This window comes from Schistocerca cancellata, chromosome 5, assembly GCF_023864275.1.
Source record: "Schistocerca cancellata isolate TAMUIC-IGC-003103 chromosome 5, iqSchCanc2.1, whole genome shotgun sequence".
Classification (NCBI taxonomy): Eukaryota; Metazoa; Arthropoda; class Insecta; order Orthoptera; family Acrididae; genus Schistocerca; species Schistocerca cancellata.
In genome coordinates this window covers 828,168,574-828,183,496 of record NC_064630.1, presented here as the reverse complement: position 1 = coordinate 828,183,496, position 14,923 = coordinate 828,168,574, and the positions used below count along the sequence as shown (strand labels likewise).

Below are 14,923 nucleotides of genomic sequence, written 5' to 3'. Positions count from 1 at the left end.
TGGGGATGATCAGTTTGGATTCTGGGGAAATGTAGAACACGCGTGGCAGTACTCAAGCAGAGACAAATCCACATTTATAGCATTTGCAGTCGTAGAGAAAGCTTTTGATAATATTAACTAGAATGCTCTCTTTGTGAAGGTAGCAGGGGTCAACTGCAGTGAGCTATATGCTATTTACAACTTGTACAGAAACCAGACGGCAGTTATAGGAGTTGACGGGCATGAAAGAGAAGCAATGGTTGAGAAAGGAATGAGACAGGGTTGTAGCCTATCCCTGATATTCAGTCTGTAAATTGAGTAGACAGTAAACGAAACAAAAGAAATATTTGGGACTTTTAAGAGCAGCTGAACAGAACAGACAGTGCCTTGAAAGGAGGATATAAGAAGAATGTCAACAAAACCAAAACAAGAATAATGGAATGTAGTCAAAGTAAATCAGGTGATAATGAGGGAAACGAGACACTTAAAATAGTAGATGAGTTTTGCTATTTGGGAAGCAAAATATGGTGATGGCTGGAGTAGGGAGGATATAATATGGAGACTGGCAATGACAAGGAAAGTGTTTCTGAAGAAGAGAAATTTCTTAATACTGAATATAGATCTAAGTGTTAGGAAGTCTTTTCAGAAGGTGTTTGTCTGCAATGTAACTGTGTGTGGAGGTGAAACATGGACAATAAACAGTTTAGACAAAGAGACAATAGAAGCTTTCAAAATGTGGTGCAACAGAAGAATGTTGATGTTTTGATGGGTCAATCATCTAACTAATGAGGAGTTATGGAGTTGAGAGACAGGAAATTTGTGGCACAACTTGACCAAAGGAAGGGATCGGTTGTTAGGACACATTCTGAGACAATCAAGGAATCGCCAACTTAGTATTGGAGGGACGTGTGGGGGTAAAAATTGTAGGGGAAGCCAGGAGATGAATGCAGTAAGCAGATTCAAAAGGATGTAAGTTAGTTATTTGGAGATGAAAAGACTCACACAGTAGTATGGAGAGCTGCACAAACCAGTCTTCAAACTGAAGACCACAACAGCAATGTGGTGCTACTTCAATGAATGTGGTGCCATATAGGGTGTGGGAAGAATGATTACTTAAGTGGCTCCTTGCTCATTCTAGTTACTCTCCTACAGGAGTGATACACAGATGTTTGCAGCATATTTCTAGATCCTTCAATTGATACTGATTCTTGCCATTTTGTAAGTAGCCTTTCATGGGACAGTTGACAGTTGTCTGCCATTTCAGGATCTCCAGCATTTCTGTAGCCATTTGTGTCACCCTTCTTCATATACATGCAATATCCCCTGTTAGTCCTACTTGGTATGGGTCCCACACACCAGTTTTCTAGAACAGGTCACACAACTGCTTTGTACAATCCCCTCTGTAGGCTGATAGCGTTTTGCCACTATTCTGTCAATGAACAATAACCTGCTTTGCCTCAGACTGAGACTATGTGATGATTCCATTTCATACTGCCACAAATTGTTAAATGTAGGAGAGGGTAGATTTTTATGTTTTGTGAAGTGCAATATTTTACATACTGGTATCTCAGTACCTAAGGCAAGATGCAAATCTTTTAAATCTTATCAAGACCTGGCTGATGATTTATGCAGTTTTCCTACAAAAGGTACTCAAGTATAGATAATCGTATCATCTGTGAAAAGTCTGAGGTTACTATTAGTATTGTCATTAAGGTCATAATAATAAAGCATGAAAACAAGCGTCCTCTAACATTCCTCTGGGACACACCAGAAGCTATCTCTGTCGACGACTCTGTGCTGAGAATAATAAGCTGCATCCTCTGTACCATTAAATCTTTATTTTCGATTGTACTTTCATGAATAACGTTGCTGTACTTCATGACAAATGTTAGAGTATTGGCAAGTCTCACAATGTACTATTTCTCACTCTCTCACAGACGGGAACGTGGAAGCGCAACAATCCTTCGCCGGGCTTCACGGACCTGAATGGGACGTACTCCCCAAATGCAAACACGAGCGTGTCACTGGAGATGCTCAACGGTAGCCTCGACTCTTCGCTGGCTCACAGTCCGGCACACCCCAGCCCTGAGGTGCGCGCCAGGCAGCTGCGACCCCGCAGTCTGGTGGAGCGTGCACGCATGAATGTCGCGTGAGTATGGGTTGCTGCATCAGCCACAACTGCTATAAATTTATCGTGTCACATGTATGTTGCATAAAATGGCTTTGTACAGCCACTTTCAGAATATTAGCAGTATACCTCTCCTTAGTTCACATTGTAAGTATACTAGCTTCTTCCACTGGACAAAGCTGATCATTTCTGTAATAGTCTTATGCACATGAACCATAATTATGGAAAATCATGGAGGTCTTTTGGTCATCCATACCTTTCCATTAGTCCAACATGATAAAAGTTATCAGAGAGATGAATAATGCCCAAGAGACAGTTAATGATATCTTTAAGCAATTTTAGTAATTTATTTATTACACCTCCTTAGATTCTTCCAGTGAAAAACTGTCCTGAAGCAAATGCTGGGTAATACCTTGATCCACAAAAACAGACACAGTATATTTTACAACCAACCATAAGTGTCTCTATTTACACATACAGCAGAATTACTTTACTTGAAAATAAGTATGTTATACTGTACAACAAAGATAATAATTAGTATTTAAGCATAAACTTAATGAGACATCCCAGTCATAAAACTACCACAAACATGCTTGTTTATAGTAATACAAAGTTTCTGATATCAACTGGTAGATTACTGAACACTTTAATGCCAAAGAAATGTATCCCTTTCTGCATTAAGATGAAGTAAGTTTGGTTACTTTGTAAGTCTTGCTTTGATCTCGTATTGTCATCACGACGATGTGACGCTACTACCCAGCTGCTTCCATCTTGCTATAACAGAACAAGCTTAGTCATATCATCTAACATCTCCATTTTGCTGCTGTTGATAATGTGGCCCAACTTACAATTAATTATTTTTTTGCTGTAGTTACTTATGATTGATATCACAAGGTTTAAATTAAAAATCACCAATACGAGTATAACTGATGAAATATGGCATTTATTCATAGTTAGCAGCAAAACAGAGAACAACATATTTATACATTCCCAGTAATCCTCATACATTATATCACTAATCATCATTACTTTGTTTCACTTTACTATGGGAGTTAACTTCCCTTGACTGCTTCCACTAACAAACTCAACCGAATATACCATTGCCAAGCAATCAGCATTTAGTGATGTCGAACCCCAGTTCATCATTATTATTCAAAGATTCGTCCAGCTTCATCATCAGAAGTGGCATAAGCTCAGAAGCTCAGAATTGGTTATCACTGATCACTAGACATGTAAATGATATTAAAATTCTTATAATAATTTAATACTTTGCTTTGGAATATATTTGGGTCAAAAGTGATTCCACCAGCTTAATAAAAACACACGTTTCCTGCAGGAGCCCTTCATACTGTCATCACTACAACAGGTGTATCAGTTGTGGAAATTTCAGTTCCACAGGCTTCAAAGTGGAAGTTATGTAAGGGATTTAAATATTATACTTGATTAAACATATCATTAGGTTCAACCTTTCTCCCTATAATTTCTAAAATAACTTGCTCTCAGTGTGTAGCTGTCAGTCTACGGCAATTCAGTTATAAATTTTACATTGTGATCGGTAAGAGATAATACATGAGCACGGTTTTATAATTGTGGTTTTAGAAGCTCTAATTTGTTGATATTTTGATGCAAAATACACACACTTGCAAGGTTTTTTGCTGCTGGCATCTATTTTGTTGTTGAAGTTATTTGCTAGCTTAGCGTCTTCTGGTACACCTCTACTGCATTTAGCTCTACTGATGGTGAAATTTTGTGGGAGCTGTTTCATACATAGTGTAAAATAGCATCACTTTTAACAACAGATGTTACTTACTTTCAGATGCTGTTTCAGAGTGGTGAGATATCCCCATATTCAGTAGTTTATTAGGTTTTGTACCAGGTATCTAGTTGACTTTGCCCTTGAGATTCGTCTTTTGAACTAGTTGTATTGTGGGTGCTTCCTTGTACAAATAAAACACCGCAATAATTTTGGGTTGGCTCTGCTTCAGGGGCAGGAAATTGCACACTAGATTCCATTAATAACATGTCATTTTTGCCTTTGCAGCATTACATTTCACCACTATTTTCTTACTTATTATATCTGACTTTTTTTTTATTATTACAACTTTCTCACTAATCTATTGAGGTGTGAATAAAGTGCAGTGTGGAATATTTTCCACAAATTACTTGTACGTACAAATTTTCAAATTAGCTGCATATATATCAGAACATGTTATTTGTCCCTTCCAGTTGTTTGTTTACACATAACCCCTCAGCCAAGTCATGACACTTGTACTGTCAGCTAAAACAGTTTTCTTTCATGATAAAACTAGATCTTGTTTTTAATTTCTTGCAACACTGTTTATTAATGCTAGCAAGATGAAAAGTCTTTGCTGCTTATTGGAGATATATTTTCATGGCTTATTGCTGTCGCTGTACAGAATTTTGCACCAAGGTTTATTTTTCAAGTAAAATTTATATTGCTTCTACTTCAAAAAGTCAGTAGCTATGTTTTGCCCTTGTCTACCTGCATATATTTCAATTTTATTTGTTCTTGTTGATTTGATGTTATTGATATTTGTGTCTTATCTTGCACTGTTTGTTTCATCATTTTAGACCTGACAGGCTGATATTTCATCAAAACAATGTAAAATTGCCAAATCTCCAGAAAACACATTTCTTTTTTACCTGTATCAACAAATTTTTTTGTCCTGCATTATTCACAATGTCCTTTTTCTTTTCACATATTTCACGAGAACCGCATAATGCACTTCCATAACCTGTAGTAGAAAGACTAGAAAGAAGTTACGTGCAAAATGTATGTACATGGATCCTCGACTTGCACTTTCTGTTTGCAGGTGTTGTACTTCACTCTTGCCCACATTTATAAAACAGTCAACTACCATGCAGGATTTGTAGTGTGTTCAGTTCACTACTTCCTTCTTGAAGTTTCATAAATTCCATTTTCTGAGCACCAAATATAAACTACATATATATTCATTCAGCTTAGTATTTTCCCCTTGTAGTTATTACACATTTTCTGCTTATTAGCAGAATTCATATTCCTACAGAGAAACACGTACTGAAATTTTACACTAGTTGCCATGTTGATATTTGGCAGTCCTAGATAGACTTCATCGAGTGTTTTTCATTAACTATCACCTCCAGCTAGCTAACGGCTTCCCACTCTGACACGAGGAATTTTTCTACCGAGCACTCGAACACTAAATTGCAGCAGTATGCAGATTTCCGTGCCTGCTCAAGATAAGGTTGGCAGAACCACAAGCTACTTTAGAGAAACCTAAATTCTCTTTATAAATTGATGAAAAATTCAGGATGGAATACATCTGTGTGATGCTGTATTAGTAGTCACCAAATAAAAGAGGATGAGCAAGAGACGTGCACCTCATTTTTTATTTGCGAAAAGCTGATTCTGATTTCTGTAGCAACCAAATGGACAGTCTTACAGTGTGTCCAAAAATTACTTTTAACAGTGCACTTTCCAAGAGATGAAAATTATACCAATTATGATTAAAATCTGTGAAGAGACAGAAGGAATGCGCAATAAATTTCAGTTATGTGTATGAGGATAGATCACCATTCACCAAGTAGAAGAGACACTGAACACCCAGCAGCCAAATAGAAAATGAGGTACTTGTCTCTTGCTCATCCTCTCTTTTATTTGGTAGCATCACACACATGTATTTCATCCTGAATTTTTCATCGGTTTATAAAGAGAATTTAAGCTTCTCTAAAGTAGCATGTTGTTCTGCCAACCTTATCTTCAATTGGATAACTGAACAAGGTAGCTCAGATATTGAGATATGGACTTACAGATAGGATAGGAAGGGGAGTTGGGGTTGGGGACTAATCAGTTCTCATCTGGCTGTAATGATTTGTTTCCTTATGCCACTTAAGGTAAATGCGAGATTAATTCCTACAATAAGACTGTAATTTTTTCCCATTCATCATCACCTAATTCACACAGGTGCTTCACTGTAATTGCTCAGACATGGACTGTCTTCCTTTCACAGTTGGGTTCACTTTTAGTGCCCACAGAAATTTTCCCAAGTAATACATAAATGTTGGGACACTGTAGCACAAAACTTGTGTGTTTTCTTATATAGGAAATTAAAAAAGCCAAACACAAGGCAAAAATGAACACCTGTGTAAGATGGCATGTTCATTTTATTTCCAATCCATTACTAGCACAGTTCCCGTTCTTGCATTTACAAAATGGACAGTACTTTCAGCATGTGAAATTTAAGATCCTGTTTTCTTTCAGGTGGCTAGACTCGTCTCTATCAATTATGGAACAGGGTGTCCGTGAATTTGACACGCTTTGCTTGAGATTCAAATTCTATTCATTTTATGACCTTAATGTGAAATATGATGCAGTCAGAATCAATCAAATATATGAGCAAGCCAAGTGGCAGCTGCTAAATGAAGAAATTGACTGTACTGAAGAAGAAATGCTGATGTTTGCAGCCCTACAGGTAAGCACTGGAAAAATTTCACAAAAAAAAAATATATATATATATATATTTTACATGTGATCAAAATTTGTAAGTGTCTTAATTCTTTTCATTATATTATGTATGTATAGCTTTCCAAATGTAACTTATCACTGAATTCCTATAACTGGCCTTTGGAGATTCCTTGATGACAAAGTACAAAAATTTGTTTTGAAAAACTGCCACTCTTTTAGAGAATGGGCACAATTCGTATGCTTGAATGAGGTGTGGTTGATCTCATTGCATTCTTATTTTTCCTCTGTCATTAATCCAATTTTGAAGATTACCGATGAATTTGTTTACTTGTGTGGCACATCTCAAATCAACAGTTTTCCACATTCTCTACATAAAACTTATGACCTACAAATGCCTGTGTAATGAGATGGTCGTACTATTTCACTTGACCAAGGCAATCCCTGTTTGTCACTGATTTTAAGACTTACGTGTAGAACTCTGTTACCTTCATTTCAATGCAGTTAAATAAAAATTTCACATTTTACATTATTTTATATTAGGTAGGTATCTCAGTGATTAAAATAAATTTTAGGCATAAATGTAATTATTGTAATTATATTAATACTGCACTATATTTTCATGAAACAGGACAAATGTCATCACTGTCAATATAATTATACACTATCCTAGCTTTTAGAATTAATAGTTTCTTCCTCAGGGGAGGGAAAATGATAGGTTCAGAAGGTTTAAAAGGAAGGGCTGGTCACTCACACTGTAGGATGAGAGAAACCCATAGGCATGATGTGGTAAAGCATTGAGGCATCAAGGACTGATTGATATTGGGTGACAAGGGGTGTTTCTGGAACTTATGGAAATGGAAACAGCACTGGTCAGTGAGGAATAGGAGAATAATGCTCAGGAAATAAGCTTGTTAAAAATATGTGTGTTGCAGTTGTGAGGATGATGTGTTTGACAAAGATTGCCTATTATGCACTCAAACAGTTTAGGGATGTTCATTCCAATATAAAACAATGTGTAGTGGATGAAAGTTAGTTGATAAACAAAATCTGTGGTTTCACATGTTGCTCTGCCTGTGATATTATAGGATTTACCAGTGGTGGGACCATAGTATATTGCAATGAGGGAGTGGACAGAGCAGGTTTTCCAGCAGGAATGATTGCAAGGAGGGGGATAATGGTTTGGGAATGTTATATGATGACTAATATGTTGCAGAGGTTAGGACAATGATGGGAGGTAAGTGGGTGGTTTGTGGAGGATACTGGAGAGAAGGGATCGAGTTTGAGGGACTGACTTGAGAAAGTCATAGCCTTAGCAAAGTGAGGTATTGAGGCATTCAAGGACTCGTTGATATTGGAAGTGGAAACTGGACTGGTCAGAGGGTGACAGGAGAATACTGCTCAGGAAATATGCTTGTGAATTAGATCTGTGGTGCAGTTTTGAGAGAAGAAAGCATGAGAGATGTTGTTGGTGTAGATGTTGAGGAATCCAGTGATGGAGCAGATATGTTTGTCACAAATGCCTAGCCTGTAAGAAAGGAAGCATTTGATAGGGAAGGGATAGGCAGATGTCAAAGTGTATATATTGTACTTTGTTGGTTGGTATTATGTCGTCTGATGTTTGGATGAGGGCTTCACTGAGAAGGATGTTGACGTCAAGGAAGGTAGCATTGGATTTTTTTTATATTAAAAAAAAAATGAATCTGAGTTGGGAATATGAGTTGAGCTGAAGCAAGAAGTGGATTCGTACTTCTTCAGCACGAGTCGAAACTACAAAGATGTCGTTAATGAATCTGTACTGAGAAAAATAAGTGGCCCAGCTTCTGGGTCTCGAGAAATTCCTCTTGCATGCAGCTTTTTAAAAAGGTGACACAGAATTGTGCCATCATGGTTCCTACAGTTTTTTTATGATTGTGCAGGTCTGATCCTCAAAGGTGAAGTAGTTATGGGTAACAATGAAACTAAGTGGAGAATAAATGAGGCTTTATGAAGAGTTTCAGATTCCTGTTGGGAGAGGCAATGTGTTACAGCTGAGAGGTCATGTGCATGTGTATTGCCCAGAGGTGGGATTGCACTGATAGAGATTAGGAGGGTATCTAATAAGAGGTGTGACTGGAAAGTTTTAAGAATGGGCTTGTAATTGTACAATGGCGCAATGGTGGTACTTACATGCTACTGTGATGCATCTCCTTCAAAATAGTCCCCTTCTGACTGAACAACTGACTCCCATGGTGTTTCCACTTTTGGAAACATTCCTGGAGATTTTTTCCTGAAGTGTGTTAAGGATGCTCTCTGTATTTGCCTGAATGTCTCAACCGAGTCAAATTGCTTCCCTTTGAGTGAAAATTTCAGTTTAGCAAACTGGTAGAAGTCCGCAGGGACCAAATTAGGGGAATATGGCGGTTGTGGAAGCACAGGAATTTTGAATTTGGTCAAAAATTCAACAATGGAGATGGCATGATGAGCCAGAGCATTGTCGTGGTGTAGCACCCAAGTCCTCTCTTTCCACAATGCAGGCCTTTTCTTCCACACCTTTTTGCGCAAACGCTCAAAGACACATTTGTAGTATTTCTGGTTAATTGTCTGTCCTTCAGGGCTAAATTCATGATGCACAATATTGGTGGAATCGAAAAAATCAGCAACATTGTCTTCACCTTCGACCGATTTGGCTGTGCTTTTTTCGGTCATGGTGAACCTGGAGTATTCCACTGTGAAGACTGCACTTTTGTTTTAGGATCATATCCATGTACCACAACTCGTCACCTGTAATTACCCTATTTAACAACTCTGGGTCATTTTTAGTCCTATTAATCAGTTATTGGCACATTTCAAGTCGGGGTATTGTCTCTGGTCTCTTGACAACACTTTTGGAATGAGTTTTGTGGACACACGACACATGTTCAGATCTTCCGTTGAAATTGCCTGAACTGCATAGAAGTTCATCAGCCATCTCCCTGATTGTAAGTCTACAATCAGAGCATACTAAGTCACAAACTTTCACATTTTCATTCATTTTTGAGGTGGAAGGACGTCCAGACCGTGGTTCATCTTCAAATGATTCTCAGCCATTTTTAAATCTGTTGACCCAGACAAAAACATATGACTGGCTCATACGATTATCTCCAGAAGCTGTTTTTATTAGTTCGTAAGTCTCAGAAGCTGATTTCCCGGCTTAAAACAAAATTTCACACAAACTTTTTGCTCCATTTTTACGTCCATTTTCACACAGACAGAATCCAGAAACAATCCCTAACAGACCCACACTCAACCAGCTGCCACAACAAACTGAATAAAGGAAATGCAGTTTCCTATCAGACAGCATTCAAGGACAAGGCAATGATTCACTCCCCACCCTCCATGTACCTGCCCGCTGAACCACTAAGCAGTAGCGGATCCATTCTTAAAACTTTCCAATCACACCTCGTAGAAGAGGAGTAGGAATGGATTTTAGATGTTCCAGGAAATGGGTGTTATGTTTTCTGTTGGATGGGAGGCTATGTGATTGATTGGAGAGGCTGGTCAACCAGGGCTGACATGCGGTGTATGGAAGCTTTGAAGTCAGCTACTGTATTGTGGCTGGGATTATTGCTTTTGTGTATAGTGGGAAGCAGGTAGAAATAGGGGCTTGTGAATCAGAAGGAAAGGAGCTCTATTTAAGAATTTGTGAGTCCTTGTGAGGGGCCTAAAGTCTTAAGGATTTTATGGAGCTCAGCCTGGATGGAACAAATGGGGTCATTAAGAACAACTTTGTATGTTTAAGTGTCTGGGAGCTGACAATTCCCCTCTGTTGTATATTTTTCAAATTCAGGTTCCACAACAGTAGAGATTTTGTGCACAGGAAGGATAATAATGGTAATAGAGTGGTCTGGCCTCAGGAATCTGGAAGAGAGGTTAAGGACTGAATGAAGGACATGGATGTGATGAAGGTGTGGGTTTTTTTTTTTTTTTTCTTTTTTTTTTTTTTTTTTTTTTTTTTTTGGGACGAGATGTGCTGGAATCAGAGGTAAGGTGTGTATGCCAGGCTGCTCTTGGCAGCATTGTAGATGGGAGAGGATGGGAGGGACACCATTTTTGAGGTATTTGATGAAAGGCTGGACAATTTCTTTAGGTGGTGTGGAATATTTTGTTCATGTTTGCAGCTGGCTTCATGGTGAATTTTACCGACTGTACTAGCACTTCAAGGGGCTGGAAAGAGGAGGATTTCAAGCAGATACAGCAGCTGTTGGGATTGGTGGATAGCAGAGGCAGTGCATTGGTAGAGGGCAAGGTGGGTAGGGACTAAAAGATTTATCAGTCCAAAATTTAAGAAGAGGTTTTTAGAAGGTTCGGTTGCAGCTGGAGATGAGTATCTTAAGTGTGAGACCTTTGGGAGCAAGTACAAAGGTTTAGCAAGATTGGAGGAAAAGTATGTGGGGCTGTTGTTTGGCTGTGGTAAGACTATGTTTGCCAGTGGAATGTAGGTTCATAAATGTTATAAGATAGGCGAAGAAATGACTTAGACTGATGATGGCAACACAGAAAAGAGAAAGAAAAGGTGTTTATACACAAACAAATTTGATGCTGAAAGAGCATACATAGAATAACAGGCATGAGAGAGTCATTAATTATACTATGATGATTGATGAAAAGCGAATAAGATAGTAAGGAAATTGGAGAACATTACTGAAGACATTAAAATAGCGGCCAAATAAGAAACATGAAGAAAAATAACCATCAACAGTGAAAGATCACAAACAAAATAAAAAAATATTGCCAAATAGAGAGAAAGGTCACAAAGAAGAAAAAAAAGTTGTTAGACAAGAAAAGAGGATTGTTAAACACATAAAACAGATTGACAGGCACGGAAAAGTGATAAAACACACACACACACACACACACACAAACAACAACAACAAAAAACTGAAGACCAAAACAACTGTAACTACAAGAACAGCAACCTGTGTTTGATATTATTATTATTATTATTATTATTATTATTTGCAGCAGTGTGTGTGTGTGTGTGTGTGTGTGTGTGTGTGTGTGTGTGTGTGTGTAAGGGGGGGGGGGCAACAAACCAATGACGTATTGCGCAATCAGGATAAGTAAATAAACAAACTTAATACAATGTAACCAAAAAAGCGAGTCATATAAACTTTGTGCTTTGCAAGATCAAACATTGTACATATTATGGATTATATGCAGGAAATAGCTCCAGAGTGTGATGTGACAGCTGTTAAACTAAAAAAAAATTAGTTATTCAAAATGCTTATATCAATGAATACAACAAGATTCTAAGATTTTGGAAGAGTGATGTATTTGCATATGATATTTACACACCATCTTTTGGTGAATTTACCACTGCAGACAGCATTTTCGTCTCCAAGTGTTATTTCTATTGTAAAGATGTTTGTGGGCCCCTGATTTATCCCTGTGTGAAATCTCTTTGTGGACCCAACATTTGGGTTTCGTATTTCTTGTATTTAACTCTTGTCACAGCTCGAAAAGGCCACAACCTGCACTATAACATTCATATCTGCTCATATGTTTGGAACTGACACCATATTGAAAGCTGGTCAACTACATAGAATTTGTGGTGCCCTGTGTGAAAGTTAGCTCATGATGATACTAAAGAAAGCCACAAGCTATGGTGCCACATTAGAAGTGTGTGTGAACCCGGCTTTAGGCAAAAGTATTCGGCCATTGCTTGGTGGAAAAACTTGTGTAGATGTGTTTGTTTCTTGCTTTTTTATTCTAATATACTTATATCCTTTGTATCGTCCCTTCCCACATGCTCAGTTCTTACCGTGCTTGCTCAGTTCTTACCGTGCTGAGTGTGTTGTTGGCAAGTTTAGTTTGATACACATCGTCAATATGTAAGCACAGTTTACCATACTCTCTATGTTTTGATTTGTTTAAAAGTGATATTGTGTAAGGTCTCAAAAAGAAAAAAGACGGCTGTATGGACATACTTCGAGGATGATGAAAATAATCCTAAAAGTATTGTGCATAAATTGTGCAAAATAGAATTTCTTGTGGTGGTGTTAGAAAGAAGATGACTATATCACAAATGATAATCATTTGAGAAATAAACAAAAGGATGATCATCATTAGTTGCAGCCTACGCTACCTAAGGGGCAACAAATTATGGATCAATATATGGATGTAAGTAAGTCTTTGACATGATAAAAGAAACTGAGTCTTGAAGAATGCACTGAAATATGTCAACCACAGGATATTAATGATCCCAAAGCCAAAAAATTCCATCTCTTAACCAAAATGATAGCACTTGATGATCAGTGACTATGTATAGTAGAAAGGGCTGATTTTACAAGACTGATTAATAGTGCTGTGCCACAGTATAAAATATGAAGCCACCCTTACTTTTCAGATAAAAGATTCCAGAAATATATCACAAGGTGGTTGAAACAATAAAGGATTACTTTCAGAGACAGGTTATATTTCCGTGACGTGCGACATGTGGATGTGCTTGCATAATCAAAACAGTTTTTTTAGTTTTACTGCCCATTTCATTAATTGTGAATTCAATGTCAAACATGTAGCATTGAACATCAAACATTTTGAGGGACAACACACGGTGGAAAACATAGCAATTAGTTTATAGGAAATTTCCAGTTTATGGGACATTCTGCTGGGAAAAATTCATGCCATTATTCATGATAATGAACAAAACATAGTAAAAGCTGTTAGTAATGAAGAGTTGACCTTAGTGCATGGTTTCATTCATACCCTTCAGTTAATTGTTAATGACTGTCTGAAGGCACAGTCAAATGTGACTCAAATTATAGCAACAGGTAGGAAGATCATAACTCATTTCAATCATTCTGGCATGGTACAAGAAAAAGTGCATTCTATCCAAAGAGATTTGGATTCTCTCACCATGAATTGGTGCAAGATGTCAGTATGTGGTGAAATTCCATGTATTATAAGCTTACAAGGCTAATGGAACACAAATGAGCCATTTCACTCTATCTCATGGGCTGTGATATTGAAAATCTGACTGCTGCACAATGGGAGCTTTTAGAGAAACTTTTAAAATTATTACAATCATATGAGGAAATAACAAAAATTACAAGTTCCAAATATGCTTGCATTTCTGAAATCATTCCATATGTTGTTACATTAATGCAATATTATGATAAAATGAGGTCATCAGAGCTAGAATCCAAATTAACCCAGGTGAGGCATGTCACACAATGAGCATAGCAAGAATGATTTGAAGACATCACAACAAGTAAAAATTATTAGGCCCACACATTAAAATGAATGTTTTCACCAGTCAACTGAAAAGAGAAAAAGTAAGACAGTATATTTTGATCGATAGCCTAAGCACGAACTGTGAAACAAGCAGCGATGATAATGCAAATTCATCCCCTTTTCATGCCAAGAGGCTGAGAACCAAAGAGCAGAGTCCAAGCCAGATAATTTACTCATCTTTTATGGACTGCTTCATAGAGGTGGTTGCAGAAAAAAAAACACAGCTCGTACCAGGACATCTAAAGAAAAAAATGCAGTTGCAACTGAAATAGACCTTTATTTAAGTATTAATAACATATCACATCATGACAGTCCATACAAATGGTGGCAAGCAAGACAAGAGAAATTTCCGCATTTGGTACATCTTGGAGCAAAATATTTGGTGCTGCCAGGAAGTGTTTATTCAGAGCATCTTTTCTCTGAAGCTGGGGATATCTAGAAGAAGAAAAGGACTAAAACTAAAACTGGTGCCTGAAATTGCAGAAGAAATGGTTTTTTGCACCATAATCTTCCACTTCTAAATTTTAATTACAAGAATTAAAGTGCATAACTATGTATTATTTAAAAAAAAAATGTGCCTGCAGAACACACAAATTTATTTTATTTGAAATGAGGTTTTTGTAAATTTTTATAATAGGGAAGTCGCTTATGTAGCTATGACCACTTTAGTGATTACAAGAAAAATATATTACTGTTATAAAGTAAATCAATATTTTCATTTTACCAATTTATTTGACTACCTAAGTATTCAGTATTTGGCCAATACTACCTAGATATTCGGTATTTGGATGAATAAGATAAAAGTAGCTGAATACCAAATAATGGATGAATATTCATTGCAAGTCTAATAAATATTGATCATCACTTGGTTCCAAGAGCTTTTTGGGGACACTAAACAAAGTTTCTTACTACTGGCAGATCTTTGTTGTACTTTAAAAAAGGGACGTTTAGTAACATAATTCAGATTCAACATCGAAAGGGGGCAGGTCACAGTTGACCAGCTTAAATAGGGACAAAGTTAAGTAAAGCTCTTCCAAATTAGAACCACACCTCATGCTTTATAAAATTAAAATTATGTTTTTACAGACTCAATAACTTAA

The 14,923-nt window shown here is 37.2% G+C and overlaps 1 protein-coding gene across 1 annotated transcript in view; it reads left to right on the top strand.

Moving 5' to 3' along the window:
- Window positions 1–14,923, top strand: part of LOC126188825 (unc-112-related protein-like) — a 61,111-nt gene that overhangs the window by 22,993 nt on the left and 23,195 nt on the right. Inside the window, exons 4-5 of the mRNA XM_049930437.1 lie at window positions 1,917–2,128; window positions 6,369–6,579. Coding sequence (XP_049786394.1) covers window positions 1,917–2,128; window positions 6,369–6,579 — 423 coding nt within the window. The remainder of the gene's footprint in view (window positions 1–1,916; window positions 2,129–6,368; window positions 6,580–14,923) is intronic.